Genomic DNA, 18,463 nt, shown 5'->3' on the forward strand with positions numbered 1-18,463 from the left:
CAGGAAAGCAATGCAAGTCAACTCCCTGTATAACTATCCTTATCTCAACCAGCAAAAACCCTTGTTCCTTCCTATTATTACTTATACTCTTTCTTCAACAAAATTAGAGATAAGGACAAAACAGTTTCTGCCTGTCAGCAAGGGGGTAGGGGGGAGAGGCAGGGAGCGGGGTAGGTATGGGAGGGGGTGGGGGAAGGGGGGGAGAAATGACCCAAACATTGTATGCACATATGAATAAAAGAAAAAAAAAAAAGGAGAATGCTCTATAAATGGCCAGCTGCTTTTTTAAGCATTTAATATGTTACTCATTAAGGCTTCCCTAAGAACCCAGTATCATTGGTTCAGTAATTTTCTTCTCCTCTTTCTCCTTCTTTTTTTGGTGGTTTGAACCCAGGGCTTCACACTTGCCAGGCAGGTGTTCTACCACTTGAGCCAAGCCCCCAGCTATTTTCTCTTTTTCATTTCAGGGGCCAGGCTCTAGATTCGGGCAGTGTCAACTCCAATGCCAGGCCCCAGGCTGCTGGGCTCTGTCATTTCCTTAGGAGCACACTTTGGTGATTACTAGCATATTGACCCAACACTGCCATTCTAGGAATACGAGACAGAGTTCTGCTTCTGCTCATTTTGACTGGCTCTTTCAAGGCACAGTTAAAATCACTCAGTGTGGGCTGGCTATATTGATAAGACTGGGTGCGGTGGCCTGTCAGTCTCTGATGAAGACAGAGTATGCCCTCAGTGACCTTACTCCTTATGAGGGAGAGAGACAATTTAGAGAAACCTGTATCTGTAAATGGAATTGCTCTTAGTGATCTCATTGGTAACTTATCTTTCTTTTTTCCCTTTCCCCCTCTTTCCCTTTCCCTTTCCCTCCATCCGAGACAGGGTCTCATTATGTAGCCCCAGCTGGCCTTGAATTTGTTATGTAGCTGAGGCTGGCCTCCAATTTGTGATCCTCCTGACTCTGCCTCCTGAATGCTCTGGGGTGAACACACACAGCACACCCCCCTTTCATTTTAAGAAGGGGTTCTGTAGACACCTATTTGTTACTTCACAAACGAAATTGCACATGAATGCCTATTGGGTTGTATTTCTGTGCAAGAGGCTTAGTGGAGCAGGGATGAAACTCAGGCTGTAAGCCAGTGATCAGGGCAGAGAGATGTGGTTTTACTTTATTTGGAATAATAAAAGTAGGCCAATTGCTAAGGAGAAGTGAATGCTCTAATTCTAACTGAAGTAAAATTTTTTTTCAAGAGAATACAATTTTTTTCAAGAGTGATTCAACCTCATCTAAGAGATAATAGAAAGTAGTGCTGACTCCAAAAAACAAAAGCGAAAAATCACCAAGGGCAAAAGGTCAGTGCACATGAAAGGAGGAACTAGGGAGGGAAGAGCTGGCCATGAGGTGAAATTAACAGACCTGGATGGCCAACACTGAACTGATTTATATAATATAACAATAATAATAACAGCAGTAGTAGCTAACCCTTATGTAGCCCTCGTGTGCTATTTTGTTTCAAAATTTCATGAGTCAGGCACTATTACCACGTGCATTTTACCGATGAAGAGAGACTCATGTTAAGTAGCTTGCCCGTCACACAGTGAGGAGCCGACAGTTCCATCTATGGCAGCTGACCTCATTGTTCCCAACCACGTCCAGTGGTTACAGGCCCTGGAACCACTTGGTTCCTTCAGAGGACCTGTAAACTCAGTCGCTTTCGTCTATGACATATCAAATCTGAGGGCGCCATCCCGGTTTTACTCAATTAAGGGACCTTGGTCCTACGTGGGCGGTAGTAGGTGGAGGGAAGGAGGGGACGAGGACTCAAACTGCGGAGCACCACAGGCCAGCTGAGCACAGCAGCTGAGGCGCCTGCGGGCCCTGGACGGCAGGAGGGAGGACCGCGCTGGTCCAGGCCGCGCGGCAGGGCGCAGGCGCAGGCGGCTGTCAGGCCTGATGCGCGGGGCCACCTGCAGAGGGTGACGGAGCCCGAGATGTCCCTGGGGCACAGGCCCCGTGTAACCCTAGAGTGCCCTGAGCCCCCGTGAGCCGTAGTCGGGCTGCAAAAGTACTTCCCACCCTGGCCCTGTCACCCCTCCCTGGGGGCGGGGGAGCGCACGTGGGTGGCCCAGATCTGAGCTTTGTTCCGCAGGCACCTGTTGTGGTCCCAGATGGAAAGCCTCGGGGATCCGGGCGGCAGCGGTGTCCAGGGGTGGGCGGGCGTCTGGAGCGGCCGCGGGGCGCTGACCGCTCCCCTCCCCCCCGCCCCCGCCCCCGCCCCCGCCCCCGCCCGCGCGGCGCGTCGGGTGTGCGGCGCGGCCAGGAGACGCCGCAGATGCGCGGCGCAGCATCCCGGGCGGGCGCACGCAGCGCGCTCCTCCCGCCCCGCCGCCGCGGCCTCCGGGCCCCGCGCAGGCGCCGCGCACGGCCAGGGAGGGCGGCAGCGCTGGGCGCACGGGGTCCCCGCGCCCCCGCCGGGCGTGGCCGCCGCTGAGGACCCGCGTCGGACCCGCTCCGCACCCCGCACCCGGCCTGGGCGTTTCCTCGCCCGCGCCCGCGGCGTCGCCGGGTCCCGGCCGCCTGTGCAGCGCCCGCGCTGCGTCCTGCCCAGCGCGCGGGGGACCGGGGCAGGGGGACCGGCCGGGCATGGCGGGCTACCTGTCCCCCGCCGCCTACCTGTACGTGGAGGAGCAGGAGTACCTCCAGGCCTACGAGGATGTCCTGGAGAGGTACAAAGGTACGTGGGCCACGCGCGCAGGTGTGCCGGCCGGGCCCGCGGGTGGGGTCCGTGACCCGGCCTCGGAGACGCCCTGCCCAGCCGGGGGAGGGCAGGAGGCACGTTGTCTTCCCCGCGTTTGCAAACCATGGTCATGTTTGCCCCCCCGAGGGCGGACACCCCCCTCTCCGTGGGATTTCTACAGCCCTGCGCTAGGCTTGCGTGGCACCGGGTGGGCTCAGCCCTAAAATCACGTTTGTGCTCTCAGACACCGAAGCCTCCCACCGCTCATCGCATTGCCACATCGTTTCCCTTAAAACTTACTGAAGAGGAGGTTATGGTTTGCATTCTGGTTAGCACAAAAATTGCTCGGTAGCATGTAAGCGAGCCGCCTGTGCATTCAGACGCAGCCTGTGAGTGAGCTAGCTGGTCGGACGTTTAAATGTAAAGATGTTTTTCTGCCTGTCATTTAGGTTCCGGAAATTCTGCGGCCACCTCATCAATAGGGATATTTTAGAATTATGTTGACTTGGACTTTTTAGCCATATATGCTAGAGCCTGTCTGTGTCTAGAAATGTATTTTTAAGCGTGTACAGACGCAGTACGTGTGCACATAGTGTGGTTCCAAAAGCACTCCACACCCTAGGGTGGCCCACCAATTATATAAAATACTAGTAGTGAATAGCGGTTTCATAGGATGGGTTGAAATGCTTTAGGTTCAGTAACTCAATTTATAAATACTGAATGGGATCATATGCTTAAAATGCATGCAGTTTCTATTAGAAAGTAGAAACATAAAATCCGAACTGAATAATAACAACCTCCTCCCCCCAAAAGAAACCCCTCAAAGACCTCTCACAATCATATTTTATTTATAACTGAAATTCCTGCAGTCCACATAGAATTTTGTAAACAGCACCATTGGAATTCCTTTGTGCCAAGACTCTATTGTGTGTAATACTGTCATCGAGCAAGTGCTGTGGTATTTTAGGCTAAACCATTTGTGTGTGTGTGTGTGTGTGTAAATACCCATGTTTACCTCCATCTTTCCATTTTAAAACAAGGTTCTTCATCAGTTGTCTCCAGAACCTAAAAAAATGAGAAGTACTGCAATGTAGGCTTGCAGACCTTAAGCCTTATTGAAGAAATACATCTGTGCTCTATAAACTGAGAAAGAAAAGTCTGAAAGCTCCCCAAAGGAAAGGTTTTATACTTCTGAAAAAAATTATAGCTGTATGTTTTTTTCATCAGTGATATATGGGTGATTTCAGGTAATTGAAAACACAAATAATTGAAGTGCTGATTTGACCAGTCTTGAAAAAAGCAGACATTGTTTGAAAGCTTGTCTTTATTTTGTCTTTGTAAATAAAGGAAAATTAAAGATCTGACATCTGTTGTATTTCTCACTATAGTTCATTTGAATCCTACCCTTACCATCAGCATTGCACTTAAATATGTACCTCTGCAAACATTTTGCCCAAGATTTCACCGAAAAAAGTCAGGGGTATTTCATTCTTTTTCGCTGTGGTTTTAAAAGGCTTAGGTCATCAGTTTGTGTTTGGCTCTGTAGATCTCTGTATTTCATTTAGTCTTGGAAAGGGAAGGAAATGTGTTGGCCAGTGTATTCCATGGAAAGACGAGTCCTGGAAAACTCATTGTTTCCCCGATGTGTTCTGAAGCCAGTTAGGATTTCTCATCGGTGTCGGACGATGACTTCACATTGCTTACTATCCTGATGACTTGCTGTGGGGCTGATCTAATCAGAAAAGAATTGAGGGCTTTCAATAGGGCGTGTCAGTCGCTAAACTCCAAAGTACAGTTGCTCATTTTCTGAAATCATTCATTGTTCAAAACATTGGATGTTCCCATTTGAACTTGAGGGGTTATTTTGATTTTGATTTCTGACAGTTCCTTGGTTACAGAATGACTTTGCATTCATCTAGAGTATTATCAGGTTGCCGAGTTTTCATATGCCCCCAGCTGTTGAGTCGTTTAAGTGGTAGAGTCAGCTGGAGCAAATTCAAAATCTGCCTGTCGTCAAAATGTAGATTTATAATTTATAATGTTAGGAAGTATGAGTGTTAGATTTAGAAGTTGAGAGTTTTGTTAGGCCTAGTCCTCAGATAGCCTTGGAAGGACTTCAAACCTGACCTTCTGTAGGAAAATAAGAATAGTGGTGAATGAGCCCTAATTATTTATGGTGTTGCTGTTCTTGTGTGTAGCTTTGGTCCTTTACTTCTGAGCAAAAATAGGCAACTGTTTGCTGAATTAGAATAACACAGAAGGAGTTTTTGGCTTCAGAAAGGCTGCAGCACTCTGATTCATATTCCCATCCTGTTACTTGTAAAATATATTCATAGTAAAAATATTCCAGATTAAAAATCTTATTATTTCAGCTGATACCAAAATTAGTGTGAATAAAGGCATTTATTTTTAATAAAACATAATTCTTTTTTCCCGTTTATGCTAGAGTTTGCCTGTGTCAGTGCCTTTCTATCTATAGAAAATTACCCAGTGTATTTACTGTGTAAGAAGAAACATTTTTAGTAGCTTAGTATAAAAGATACAGAGTGATCTCTCTGCCTTCTCAAACATAAGGAAACAAGTTGTATACTGTTACTATAAATGATTAGCTAGCTGCTGTTTGTGTATCATTGAGAGATTTCGTTTTCTGAGCATATTGTTACTTTATGAAAATTTGATGTGAGGAAATGTTATCATTTATGTGAACCAGCAAATTTTAGTCTATGTAGTTTAGACTTAATTTGAAGATGTTGTTATTTTGGTCCAACAGAATGGTTACTCACTCTTGCATCGATCTGGAAATTAATTCGTTATCCCACACAATTGTAGTAGAAGCATTTATCATTTCTGTGGAAGATAATGGATGATTTCGTTACTTATCTACAGTATTGGTAAAAAGCCTCCAAAACTCTTGTCAGTTAGACTATCAGCAACATTTTCTCCATTTTCCACAAATACTTGTATAATTATTGCCTGTGTGTGTGTGACAGAGGAACTACTGTAGTATTCACTTTCAGTTCAGTTTTCTGCCTGCACAGATTGGTAAAATCTCATCTTTCTTATTCTGTAAACCAGCTCTGGTGCTCAGTGGAGTCCTACTCATAGGGCATCCTGTGGGATCTTCCTCGGGGTTTTCAGCTGGCTTCCAGGATTCTGCCAAAACTTGATTTCAGGATCTCACCTTGCTCACCCTAAGTCTCAGTGTTATAATAAGTGAACTTGAACTACACTTCACCATGATAATGTAACACTGCAGCAGGTTGCTGTTAGCCTGGGCTTTTTGGTTTTCTTTTAAAAATAGGTTTGGTCTGGCCAGTGTTTGTTGAGGTTGGCTGTTTCTGACAGCAGGTGGTAAGGCTTAACCAATTATTTTCTTTTTCTCAGGCTCTGAGAGATCCAAGGCTAAAGGTCGGGGCCATAAATAGGGTACCTCCATTTGCCACTAGGGACCCAGACTCCTGTATTTCTAAGTGGACACATACAGTGTGTCATGGGTGTTGTTGTGATTACAAGATGGCCGCTTTTCTTCCGGACCTTGTGTCTCAATTCCATTTGAGAGCTGTTTCCTATCGCAAGCGAGGAAATGGGGATTTTTAAGCTGAACCCATCTTGGGCTGTGAACAAAATTGAAGTTATGTTTGTGCACAGTAAGGAAAGCATGGCTGCTGGCTTTGCAAGCAGCCACCAGTGCCTGTCTGGCATGCAGAGGACGAAGTGCCTTGCTGAAATTGGAAATGTGAAGTTTGCACATATGTTAACAACCCTAGCACTACGTTTGATTTCACTAAAGTTTGGGGGAAGATCTGAGAGCTCTATTGAAGACTCAGGATTTTCAAAATGACAAAAAATGTTCTCTAACATCACAGGATGGACTTGAAAATTAATTTCCACCAAATAATCAGGATTTAAATTGGTCAAAAACTTGACCATGAGGAGCAGATAGATGTCAGCTCCAGAATATGAGCACTTATTGTATATCATTAGTGAATTTAGCTTTGAAATCCGAATACCAGCCTAATGCTGTTTTAGTTTCTTTTGTTCTGACTTAGAGTTTTCTCGACATGTATAGTCAGGTGTTCCAAAAGCAAGCTTTATGCTTTTTAAGGCTGTTCATTTCTTTTGAGCAGTTTGGAGGTGCTTAGTTATGCCTCAGCCACAATTTTAGGTCAGAACAGTTTATTGTCTTATTGTTACTCTGTGGTCAGCCAATGAAGCTTTTGTATTTCTGCCTTTGGGTCTTATGGCCTGGCTCTGTGGGCAGGTGGAGTGTGCCATCAAAGAATCCTCATAAAACTGGACATTATGAAAACGTGTCAAGGATTAATGCAACACAAAGACAGAATAGCATTTCTGTTTAGTCCCCCAAGTCATCTGACCCTTTAAGCCCAACAAACAGATGGTTTGTGCATTAGAATGCTTTCTGTTCCATCTTGATTATGAAAGCCACTCCTTCTCCTGCATGCCGAGGGGCTCTTTTTTCTGCAGTCTACAATGGCTTTTTTTTTTTTTAATGGAGTACTTTATTTATTTCTTTATTTTTATCTTTTATTATGTTATTGTTACACTGGGGACACATTGTGACGTTTACCAGAGTTCTTACAGTATGTCATAGTTGAATTCACCCCCTCCATCATTCTCCTTTATTCCTCCTCCCCCCATTCCTGGACTAGTTTTAACAGGTCTCATTTTTCCATTTTCATACATGAGTACATATATTTCTATCACATTCACCCACCTACACGCTTTCCTTATAGTGTCCCTCCTCCCACTGACACCAACCCCCAGTGTTCTCTGTTTTTTAAAAAAAGACATTTTTGTTTGGTTAAGATAGCTATTCAGGGTGTTTCATTGTGGCATTTCCATGTATATATGTATTACAATCCAAATGATTCATCACCTGCTTTTCTCCTTTCATCCTCAGCCCTCTTTCTGTGGTGATTTAAACAGGTTTAAAAAATTTATATTCATTCTTGTACATCAACCATATTCACCTTCTTAACTTCTTTCCTTTACCCTCCCTCTCCTGTTAGTGAGGTCTGACGGGTCTCTCCTTTAGCATGATCTGTTTTTCATAATATTGCTGTATTTATATTAGGTCTATGTTCCACATATGAGAGAAAACATATAGCTTTTAGTTAGCTTTCTGAACCTGTCTAACTTCACTTAAGATGATGTTCTCCAGTTCCATCCATTTACCTGCAGACAACAAAATTTCATTATTCTTTATGACTATCTATAATGGCTTTTGCGGAACAAACGGTCACAGTCTCCCTACTTCCAAAGAGGAATTCCAGGCATTTGCTGAGGACTGTCATTGTTTCTCTAAGTGATCAAATAAACCACCCTCCCCGCCTCTCCTGGCCTATCCTTCAGTGCAATTTGCTGTTATTTTGCATTCTACTTTAATGTCTCCCAAAGAGGAAGCAAATAGATCTGCTTGGCTTGGCGCTGGAGAAAGCTTTGTACTCAGGATCAGATGAGAAGATGAAAGTACTAGGAAGAAAAACTCCAAGGGGAGATGGGTGAGACTCTAGCATGGCTCACATGCACAGTGGATTTGAGAAATGTGATTGTGGAGGTTATAGGAAAATGGGTGAATGTTGACCAGATTGAAGAGGATCTTCAGTGCCATACCCAGGACTGAACTTGGGCTTTAATTCTGTAAGCAGGGAAGGGAGACCTCACAGGATGTTCGCGGTGACATAACCGCTGCAGAGCGGGAACTGAGCTTTTAGAAAGGGTGACTTTGGAGATAGGGAGACAGGCTGGGAGGCCACTGTAAAATTACAGTGGTTTCTAATTCTCATTGCTCTGTCTAAATCGCTGCCATTTTACCAAGAAAAAAACTGAAGCTTAGAAAAGTTAATTTTCTTGAAATCATTTAGTTATAGGTGGTAGCAACTGCATCTGACCATCAGCTGTATACATACATATACACACATGTACGTGTACATATACGTGTAGATCCATATACACATTCACATCCGTATATACACATACATAGACACAAACATACACATGCATGTGTGTATACATATATATACATGTATATGTGTGTGTCTGTATATATGTGTATGTATGTAAATATGTCATTACATTGACCAGGGAGTATTGCAGACATAGGTTTTATGGAAATATTTTTATTATGAATCTGATTTTGATTAAAACTAGAACTTTCTGAGGTGTGTTAAATGGATGCATGAAATAAAAATTGTTTAAAAATTCAGAGATTTATTTCAATTCAAATAATTAAGTAGATTTTGGAATGTGAATGGTAGCTAGATTATAAATTCTGACTAGGTCTCCATGAACACAAAATAAAAAGCTCTTAACATGAGCATTTCTAGTATATGTTTAAATGGAGGAGATTTTGAAAAGAATTAAGTTTCCGTAAACGTCACCAATGAATGTAGCTGTGTTGATACAGACCTGGAACATTTCCTGGAGAGAATCGTCAAATGCACTGACAAAGTCTTGATTTTTCTCTAATGGGTGAAAACATCTCTCAGTGGATCCTGGTATTTAAGATATTACACAAAGACAGTATTGTCCCAGGGAATTAAAAACACGAGCCTGTATTCAGTATCGCAGTTTCTGTGCTGGCTGTGCCAACGTGGCATGTGCTGTACTGTTTGAGCCACTCCTCTAGCCCTTTTGGCTCTGGTTATTTTAAAGGTAGGGCCTTGCCTTTTGCCCAGGCTGGCCTGGACCACAGTTCTCCCCATCTCAGCCTTCTGTGTAGCTTGGGATGACAGGTGCATGCACTGAGCCCAGCTATTGGTTGAGATGGGGGGTCTCTTTGACCCTTTTGCTTGGACTGGCCTGGAACCATGATCCTCTCAATTTCAGCCTTCCAAGTAGCTGTGGCCCCAGGCTCGTTCAGATTTTTTGACTACTCTGATGTGGTTGGTTGATTTCTTGTATTTTCAGAGGTGTGTGTGTGTGTGTGTGTTGGAAGCTAGTCCTTTACTAGACATGCTTTGCAAATGGTCAGCAGCCCTGTTACATCATTACCACTCTTAATATCTTTAAACCATTGCATTTATAGGTATACTTAAATCAATAAGGGCCTGATTATGTTCTTTCTACCATCACAGTGTTCTTAGTACACTGTGTCTTGTGCCTGCCTCACGGAGCGGTGTGCAGTGCTCGGAGCTCAGAGTCTGACAGTGTGTGTTGGTCTGTCGGCATGTCCTGCTGCAGCTCAGGTGTCCAGCTACTTGGCAGCTATGATGCAGTGTAACACTTGAGTCTAAAATTAGTAGAACTGTTCTATTTTAAGTATAGACTGAAATTAATAGCCCATGTCCTGTAAAACATGTGAAAGTTAAATCCCTCAAGATATTCAATTGCTTGTTTTTAAAATGTAATCAGAAGTAGAGCTGGATAGAGACTAGTTTGTTTCAAGGTTTTAGAAGGTTTTTTTATGGTGATTTGTGTAGCCTGGATGAAATGTTGTGTATATACAGTATGTAAGAATCCAAAGAGAATTACCTTATATAAATGATCATGTCTGATTTTTAAAGTAGGAGTTGAGTTGGAGCAAGAGCACCAGATTTTTCCTATAGCATATTTTAAAGGAGTCCCAGCCCCTAAATATTTATGATTGCTGGAATGCCAGTGACTGCATTTACTAGAGAAAAATGAAATGATTAAAACAATGTTTGGTCATTCACTTTGTGATCTGTGTGATAATTTACATAACAGAAAGTAGAGAATATTAAAAAGTATTCAGTAGATACAAAGCCGAGTGTTTGGAACCTAGAGTTTGATTTTGCTTGTCTTAGGCGTTGTAAGTGAGGCTTACGCTTGTGAAGGCTCTTTTGCAGAGTTGTGTGAGTGTTCTTCAAGCAATTTCAGAAAGGACTACAACTTCTTTACTACAGATACTTTGTAGTCTTCGCGCTGTTTTCTTTGTGCCTTTTTGTAGGGCCTGAAGCGGCATTGGAAGGTTCTAGATTACAGAAAGCAAGCGGCAAGGACAGCGCTGGGGATGTAGCTCAGTGGTAGAGCACAAAGTCCTGTCACATGCAGGGCTCTGGGTTAGATCCCCAGAATTCAAGGGGAACCTCTTCCCAACCTGTCTCCTGTGTCCCGTCAGAGTCTGATTATGTGCTTCAAGGAGCAGATCACTGTATGATACACCCCCTCCTCCAGCCCCTTCATCTTCCGTACTTGATATTTCCCGAGACAAACTGCAAAGAGACAAATCACTTGGGACGGGGAGCAGTAGGAGTGGTGCAAAGGACCCGTGGCTTACGGAAGGACGAGGACCACAGGTCACTGGCCTCCCAGAGAGCACAGTGGTGAGGAGCGAGTGACTCCACACACTGTGAGTGAGTGGGATGCAGAAGAGGGATCTTAGCACCCAGGGCTTTCACAAGCAGGAAGGGCATTACAAGGCGGGCAGGATTTTGGGGGGGTGTGTGTTGGAGGGCTTTGTGTTGTCTGTGTGGGGGGTGAAGCATGAGGACAGAGGCCTTCCCCTAACCATGCACTTGCACAGTGTTACCTTGCATTTCATTCTTTGCATTGTAGGGAAGGCATTGCCAAATGATTCAATTAATGTTCTAATAAAACCAGACAGATTTTGCCTATTAACTAATCAGTGCTGAGTTGAAAATTTTATGCTCCATTTTTAAGACCTCTTAAACCATAGATATATTGTCCAATCTGAGGTGTTAGAGGTGAGACATAGCTTTTAGTCATGGCTTGGGAAATGTAAAGATGAGACACTCTTAGTTGGCATAGTGTCATCAATCTGACTTAGTGATCAAAATTGTAGTGCCTTACTTACTTGTCTTATTCTTACGTATAGGATTTAATTTAATTCTTACAGCAGCTTTCCGAGGTAAGGAACACAGGGACAAGTGCCCTTATTTTATAACCAAGGAAACCAGGCTCCCATGATTGCCTTGACTGGGGGGCTGATGGGCCAGAATCCTGGCCTTCTGATAGTCCAGAGAGCATTTGGAGTGGACGATGGTGACACATCCTTGTGTGCTTGTAAAGTGGCCTCTGCTGGCCCAGTGGCTCAAGTGGTAGAACAAGCATGAGGCGTGAGGCCCGAGTTTAAACCTGATACTGGGGGAAAAAAGGAGATAATTTGGCTCTAAGGTGCATGTTGTGAGAGGAACAGCAGCAAATCACAATTGAATATGTTCTGGAATTGTAGAGGTTTCATATTGGGAAGGAGAGAAGTGTGGTTTGGGGCTGTCATAACCCACAGACATCAGTGAAGAATTCTGCTGACTGCAGAGGGTTTGGCTACTTGAAGGAAAACTCTGTTTCTTATTTCTGTTGTTAATTGAATCAACTCTTCAAATTACAGGGTTCTGCAAAGTTTTCTAAATTTAGGCAGAAAAACCACCCATTGACTGAAGATGTAATTTTGTAATACTCAGTGGAAAAGAGGAACTGTGGGAGTAGTTGGGAACATGAGAAAAAAACCTATAACACACACTTGCTAATGTTTTTGGAAAATAAAGAAGTGTGCAAAAACGTGAGTTAAAATGCAACCAGAAAAATATTAAAAAAAAATAAAAGCGGGGAGGGGGCTGAGTGACTCAAAAGGTTCAGCGCCTGAAGTTGTGTTACTTGAATGCAGGATGTAGTTTTCCAGGCCCTTTCCCATCACACACATGTAACATTTGTGTGACAGGCAAAGGTCTGTATCATTTATTCACGTAACATACCATGGGATTTCCTATTGGCATGAGTATCACTTCAGAGTACTTTGCTAGGTAGTGGTGTTGTGAAATGTTTAAACAATTTTGTATCCTGATAGTTTTTGGTCAATATTATTATCTAATCACTGCCTCAGAAACATAGCTTTATCACAACAAGAAAGTGGTCGTATGGATTATATAGACCACTTTAGAAAGTAACTATAAAATGCCGCCAAACTCGTGATTGAGTACATGGTTGAATTACACACCCAATTCTAATCAGTTTGAATTCTAAAAGAAAGCAATGACCAATGATAAGGAGATCTGGTTTTATGCCAATTGCTTAGTCTTGGATGGCTTATGATTTGAATGAATGACCATCAAGGTCTCTAATCACCCCATAACACATGCCTTCAGTATTTCAGCATTTACTCATTTCTTGAGTGCATCAAGGTGATCTGCTTTGCTATCCTGACACACTCTTTATGGTGTCCATCTCATTTTTCATTTGGAAACCACCATACTCACGATTTTCATGTTTTTCAGAAATCATAATTTATGAATTCATTCAAAACCCATTTAAAAATGCCTTCTGGGATTCTGATGCAGTTTTAATAATTTTTTACATGATTTTTGCTCATCTTACTGAGTCAAGAAGTATTTTGTGGGGCTGGATTTATTTGTAAGATTGATTGAAGTACCACTTTGGAAGAAAATCCTGTTCTAAAAAGTTTTTCCACTCACTGTTTGCATTAGTGATGTGCAACACAAGTAACTTCATTTTGGAAGTTTACGGATTTCCCACCCACCGCATCACAGAGCGTTGTCGTTGCTCTGACATCCAGGCCTGTGTTTCCTTTGTGCTTAGCAAGATGGTGGCCACACATGGTCCTGAGGAAAGGCCCATGTTGCCCATTCGAGTCTCCTCCTTCTATCTTTCATTAAATGGAGGATTTTTTTGTGGTACTTAAAATTTTTCTCTTTAGCAGTGAGTTTGAACAAACACTTCTGAGGTTTTTCAAAACAGTACTTTGAGTCTGAGGGCAGCACAGCCTCAGAACTAGGGATTGTGGTCTCCAGCTTTGAGGTGACTTTATTCTGGGGGATTGCTGAAGCAGGTTTGTTTTTCCTTTTCCTCCGTCCCCTGTCCTCCTCAGCAGAATTATGTGGGTAGTTCTGCCTCTGGTCCCGGTTCTCTTCTACTACCTATCCTTGGAGACCACTTCATTGCTTGTGATTGAGAAAAGACAGGAACATTGGGTGTGTCCACTTTCAGTCCTTTCTTTTCATACTTGAGAAAACTGAAGTCCCGAACAGTGGGGTTAGTAAAGGAAAAGCAGTATCTAAACTGAGGCTTCCTAGTGTCCAGTTCTCCACATTGGCCAGTCCTTTTCTTTTCTTCTTTGCCCTCACTCAGTGGTGGATAGAAGAGAAACATCCACTGACTGTGTGTGCCTAAGCCACTTAATAAAAAAGCCAAGGGTTGCTAGAGAGTTAGTCATGAACACGGAAGAGATGAGCAGAAAAGGTGAGGCAGTAGCAGAGACGGAGTAGTGGTGTCACCTTGTTCCATAGTGAGAGCGGTGCTGGGGCTCCATTTGTTTTGGGAAGGTGATGATAAATGTCATGCAGTAAGATCACCAATGTTCTGGGGCTTTCAGAAATAGGTTAGGTTTAATATAAATTGAAATTATAGCGTGCAACTAAAATACTCCACACCTTGCAGGACAGAATGACAATTTGGGTGCAGCTTTTGGGTCACTGTGACTATTTATTTGCTTGCTAGTTACTTATAAGCTCCAGGCTCCAGCAGGCAGACCCAGGGCAGTGACTATCCCATAAGCCACCCATCTCCATGGCCTGCATTCTGAGGACCTGCTGGGATCTGGACCTGTCCTCATGCTTTGGATCAGGGCTGGATTATGATCCTTGGTGGCCTGAATTCTAAACTCTAACTCGTGCAGGGAGTAGGGCAGCAGTGGATGAATGGAAGGTTTGGAATTGCTGTCACCTCAGTGGGCATATGTGTGTGTGTGTGTGTGTGTGTGTGTGTGTAGTGCAGTGTGTGTGTGCATGCGTGTATATATGTGTGGTGTGTGGTAGGTGTGCATGTGTGTGTGTGTGTGCTTTCACCTCAATGGGCATGAGTGTGTGTGTGTATGTATACATGTGGTGTATGCATTGTGTGTAGCATGTGTATGTGTGTGTATGTGTGTGTGTGTAGTGGAGTGCAGAGAAGTAAAGCCCAGGGAAGGAAGGAGAGGGCGCATATCTCTTGGTATTGTGGGAGGTTGGAAAGGAGGCTTGTGGGTCTCCACGTATACATTTTGTACATCTCTCTCCACCTTCCTCCCTTGCTCAGTTCTGCTGGTGCTGGCCGTCCTACCCCCCTTAGCTCCTCCATGACAGCAGCAGGTGACTGTAAACTTGGCAGCGGTGTGTGTGACTTGGAAAGTGTGTTTTCAATAAGAACATGCCTGTTGAATGAATTTATTAAATACATTTTAATGGATCCAGTGCTCTATATTTTGAGTGTCATTCTAGACTATGAAATGCCTGTACGTGTTATACAGTGGTAATGTTGTTTGACCATTTTTAATTAAAATACAGGTTTGCATTAGTCTGGATTATGTAGCCTTTATTTAAACAGCGTTTTTAAGGGAAATGTTGTAAGTTGGTTGTTTGGAATTTATAAGTGGATTTTTATAGCATAATCCATTGCTTAATTGGAGCAACTGGTAAGTTTTTGACAGTGGGTGATTCTAGGGAGAAGCTTAAAAGATTGTTAGAAAAAATTAGAAGTTTTAGAAAGTTACTGGCCATGTCTGTTAACATCTTCCAAAGCATTTGTCACAGTGTGGGGAACCCGTGTTCTGCCCTGCTCTGAGCGAGACTCCATGCTGTCTTTGGGGAAGGTAAGAAGTGACTGTCACAGGCACACACGCCCTTCAGCCATCAGTATTCCAGAACCTGTCGTACATGTAGAATGTAAATGTGCAGATGTTTATTGTGACATTGCTTTTAATAATAAAATACCAGAAACAAAGTGAATGACCGTGAGTTGGGGATTGTTGAATAAACTTCAACACTCAAATGAATATGAGTTAGAGCTCTCAGTGCTGACCCATCACTGCTCTCTCATGTGTCATTAAGGAAAAATTAAAAGGCAGAGAACTGATGTCTTGGCACCTTTTTTTTTTTTTTAAAGAAGACGTATATACCGTGAAGGAGGGGTAAGGATCGACACCAGTGGTGAATAGTGACTGACTCCAGAGATGTTTGTTTTTCAGTCTTGGAATTTGACATTTGTAACAAATATTTATTACTGCTGGAGTAAATACCAATTCCACTGAAAATAAAGTAGGAATTTTAAGAGAAGAAAATTACTAATTGTCTGCAAGCATTTGGAGTCTTGCTGGTTATCTACAAGAGTCCTTCACGTGATTCTAAGCAGCGTTGCGGATATCAAGTGACTTGACTTAAGAGACTGTCTGGCACTTTCATAAACAATTCACAGACGTAGGGTTTGTGTGGTTGTTGATGGCTGAGGTGGTCATTATGGCCTTAGCGTTGTCTTGTGACCCTGTCCTACACTCATAGGCCACCTTCTTAGGGAATGTCCTCTGGGGTGAGAAGACACCGACTTGAGTAAGTCAGACACAAGCAATATTGGTCTCTGACAAGTCCATCCTTAGTCAGGCCCCCATTTGTTTTGTCTCTTATCTAGTGTTTTTTCATTCATTTATTTAACAAATTATGCGAAATGTTTTGAGCATCCACAAGATACACAGGGATAACAAAGATGTTGTTGCTTTTCTTTAGTTCTCAGTCTTTTGGGGAAAATTAAGTACTGTACTTATTGTGTGACTTTCTGAAATGTTTTGCTGGTGGAGGCAGAGAGTTCTGTGCCTATAACCTTGTTGCAGAAGTTTTATTTCTCTGACAAGTAGGAACAAAAGGATTTAAGATACTTCTTTTTCTTGGAAATATAAGGTAATTCCAGAATTATAAGGGAGCACCAAATACTAAGAGATGATAAGGAAATACAGTAGGGAGAAGGAAAAGCAAATTCTATTTTAAACGATAGGATTATCAAGTAGCAGAAGATGGAATACTTTGGAAGTTTGGAAAATTATAAAATATTTTTATTTAAGCTCTTAATTATATCTACTACGTATCTGGTAATGTCATATTGTAAATGCTTGATCATATTTTTAAAAGGTTGTGTGAATGATTTCCTCCTGAACGTTTTGGGTTTTAAGATATTCTGAATTCAGTTTTTAAACCAAGCCAGCTCTGAGTAATAGCTCCAGTGAAGTACAGTAACTAAACTCATTGAGCTCGTTGTGTCCCAGTGCTTCTGAAGCTGTTGGTGATGTAGCGCTAGCTCTCGGGGAAGACAGTTGTGAGGGAAAGCTCGAGTATGCATACACCCTGGCAGTGCAGAGCTCCCAGGCAGGCTCGCTCATCTGTGTGGCGGGAACTCAGAGTTGTGTTGTCCGACCGTGTTATTTGGGAATCTCACATTATTTTATTTTTAAAATTTTAATTAATATTTTGCGATACTGGAGATTGAACTCAGGACCTTGAGCTTGCTAGATCAGTACTCTATCATTTGAGCCGGATCCACAGCACTCTTGTAGAATTTTTAGGTAGCTGTGTGTAGATCTAGAACCTTTAGGTATAAAAGGTCAAGAGATAGGTTAGTTAGGTCAGCAAAAGCTAGCAGTGTCAGGCAATTGGAAGTTTGATGCTGCCTGTTCTTCAGTTTTTACGATAGAAGGGTCTCGGAAATTGTTGCTATGAGCTTTGCTTTTTTCCTTTAGAGGCAATGCTCTTGGGCCTGCCTGCTCGTTTCTGGGGGGTTCCTGACTTGTGTCAGGTGGTCTCTCTACATGTCTGAGCAGTGTACTTGGGGAAAGGTTCAGCTCCTTGTGCATCTCTGGCATTGGCTATTGTGCAGCCCCTTCCAGTTCCCTGCACTGCACGTGAACTCTGCCTGCTCACCTGAAGAAGTGAGCAGTCCTCCCCTGTGCCCACCCTGAGCCCACCCTCTACACACACAATGAAGCCAGAAACTCCCTAGGCAGTGAGGTGGTAATGGGCTCACCTTGTCTGCTCTTTTGTTGAGATTGCTGTTATCTGTGCTCCAAAAAAAAATAAATAAATAAAATAAAGTAGCACAAAAATTGTCTCTGGTTTTAGGGTGGAAGAATAAATCTACTCCTTATTACTCCAACATGCCCGCATCCTCTCTGTAATAAGGCTCTTACAAACATAAGGTTTGCATTGATTTTCTTTTATTGTAATTAGATGGTCTATAGGATGTTGCAGACTGGAGAGTCTCAGAGTTCTTAATACACAATTTATTCACACAGTTATAAGTTCTTTCTGTTCACTGAGCTTGGTGAACGTACAGAAAGGCCAAACTTGGGTTAGGTGAACCTAAAAATGTTGTATTTTTTCACCAAGTCAACATTTCTATTTATATGCTCTTTAGGATTTTTTTTTTTTTTTTTTTGGTGGTACTGGAGTTTGAACTCAAGGCCTCACACTTGCTAGGCGGGTGCTCTGTCGCTTGAGCCACTGCACCAGCTCTATTTGCGTGATCTTTAAATTTGAGTTAGCTTAATAAAGCTATGTCATCACGCAGGGTAGGCAGAGAGGAAAGGCTCTTTTTGCACTAGTGGTGGTACTTCATGATCTCTGAATAGCAGAGCAGACTCATGATGCTAACTTTGCATCGCTGAGCTCCTGCATTTTGTGTCTGAGACTGACTTGGAGACCTTAGACTCAGAGAACTGGATAGTACCAGAGTTGGGACAGTAGCCCAGGCGCTCTCATTTTTAGTTTAGGCTTTTCCCACTTGGTTATGCTGTGGTAGGAAAGTCCTTGTAACTCCTTAAGCACCCAGACGCTCTGATTATACTCTCCTGAACAAGTAGGGTGTGTCTTGAATGCCCAGCCAGCCCGCCTCCTTGCTAGCTTTGTTCTGAGCTGTGTAAACACAGCCACACTTTTGACACGGATTGAAGCAGTTAGCCGGTCCCTTTGAGC

The 18,463-nt window shown here is 43.1% G+C and overlaps 1 protein-coding gene across 27 annotated transcripts in view; it reads left to right on the forward strand.

The window, feature by feature from the left end:
- Window positions 1–18,463, forward strand: part of Dst (dystonin) — a 410,574-nt gene that overhangs the window by 97,395 nt on the left and 294,716 nt on the right. For 3 of the 27 annotated variants that reach the window (XM_074081847.1, XM_074081848.1, XM_074081849.1), the window contains exon 1: window positions 2,587–2,735. The exons of 20 other annotated variants lie outside the window; for them this stretch is intronic. In XM_074081847.1, coding sequence (XP_073937948.1) covers window positions 2,645–2,735 — 91 coding nt within the window. In that variant the 5' untranslated portion in view covers window positions 2,587–2,644. Of the gene's footprint in view, window positions 1–2,585; window positions 2,736–18,463 lie in introns of those variants that run through there. 4 more of the 27 variants (XM_074081855.1, XM_074081858.1, XM_074081840.1 and 1 more) reach the window with 3 other exon arrangements.

This window comes from Castor canadensis, chromosome 8, assembly GCF_047511655.1.
Source record: "Castor canadensis chromosome 8, mCasCan1.hap1v2, whole genome shotgun sequence".
NCBI classification, from domain to species: domain Eukaryota; kingdom Metazoa; phylum Chordata; class Mammalia; order Rodentia; family Castoridae; genus Castor; species Castor canadensis.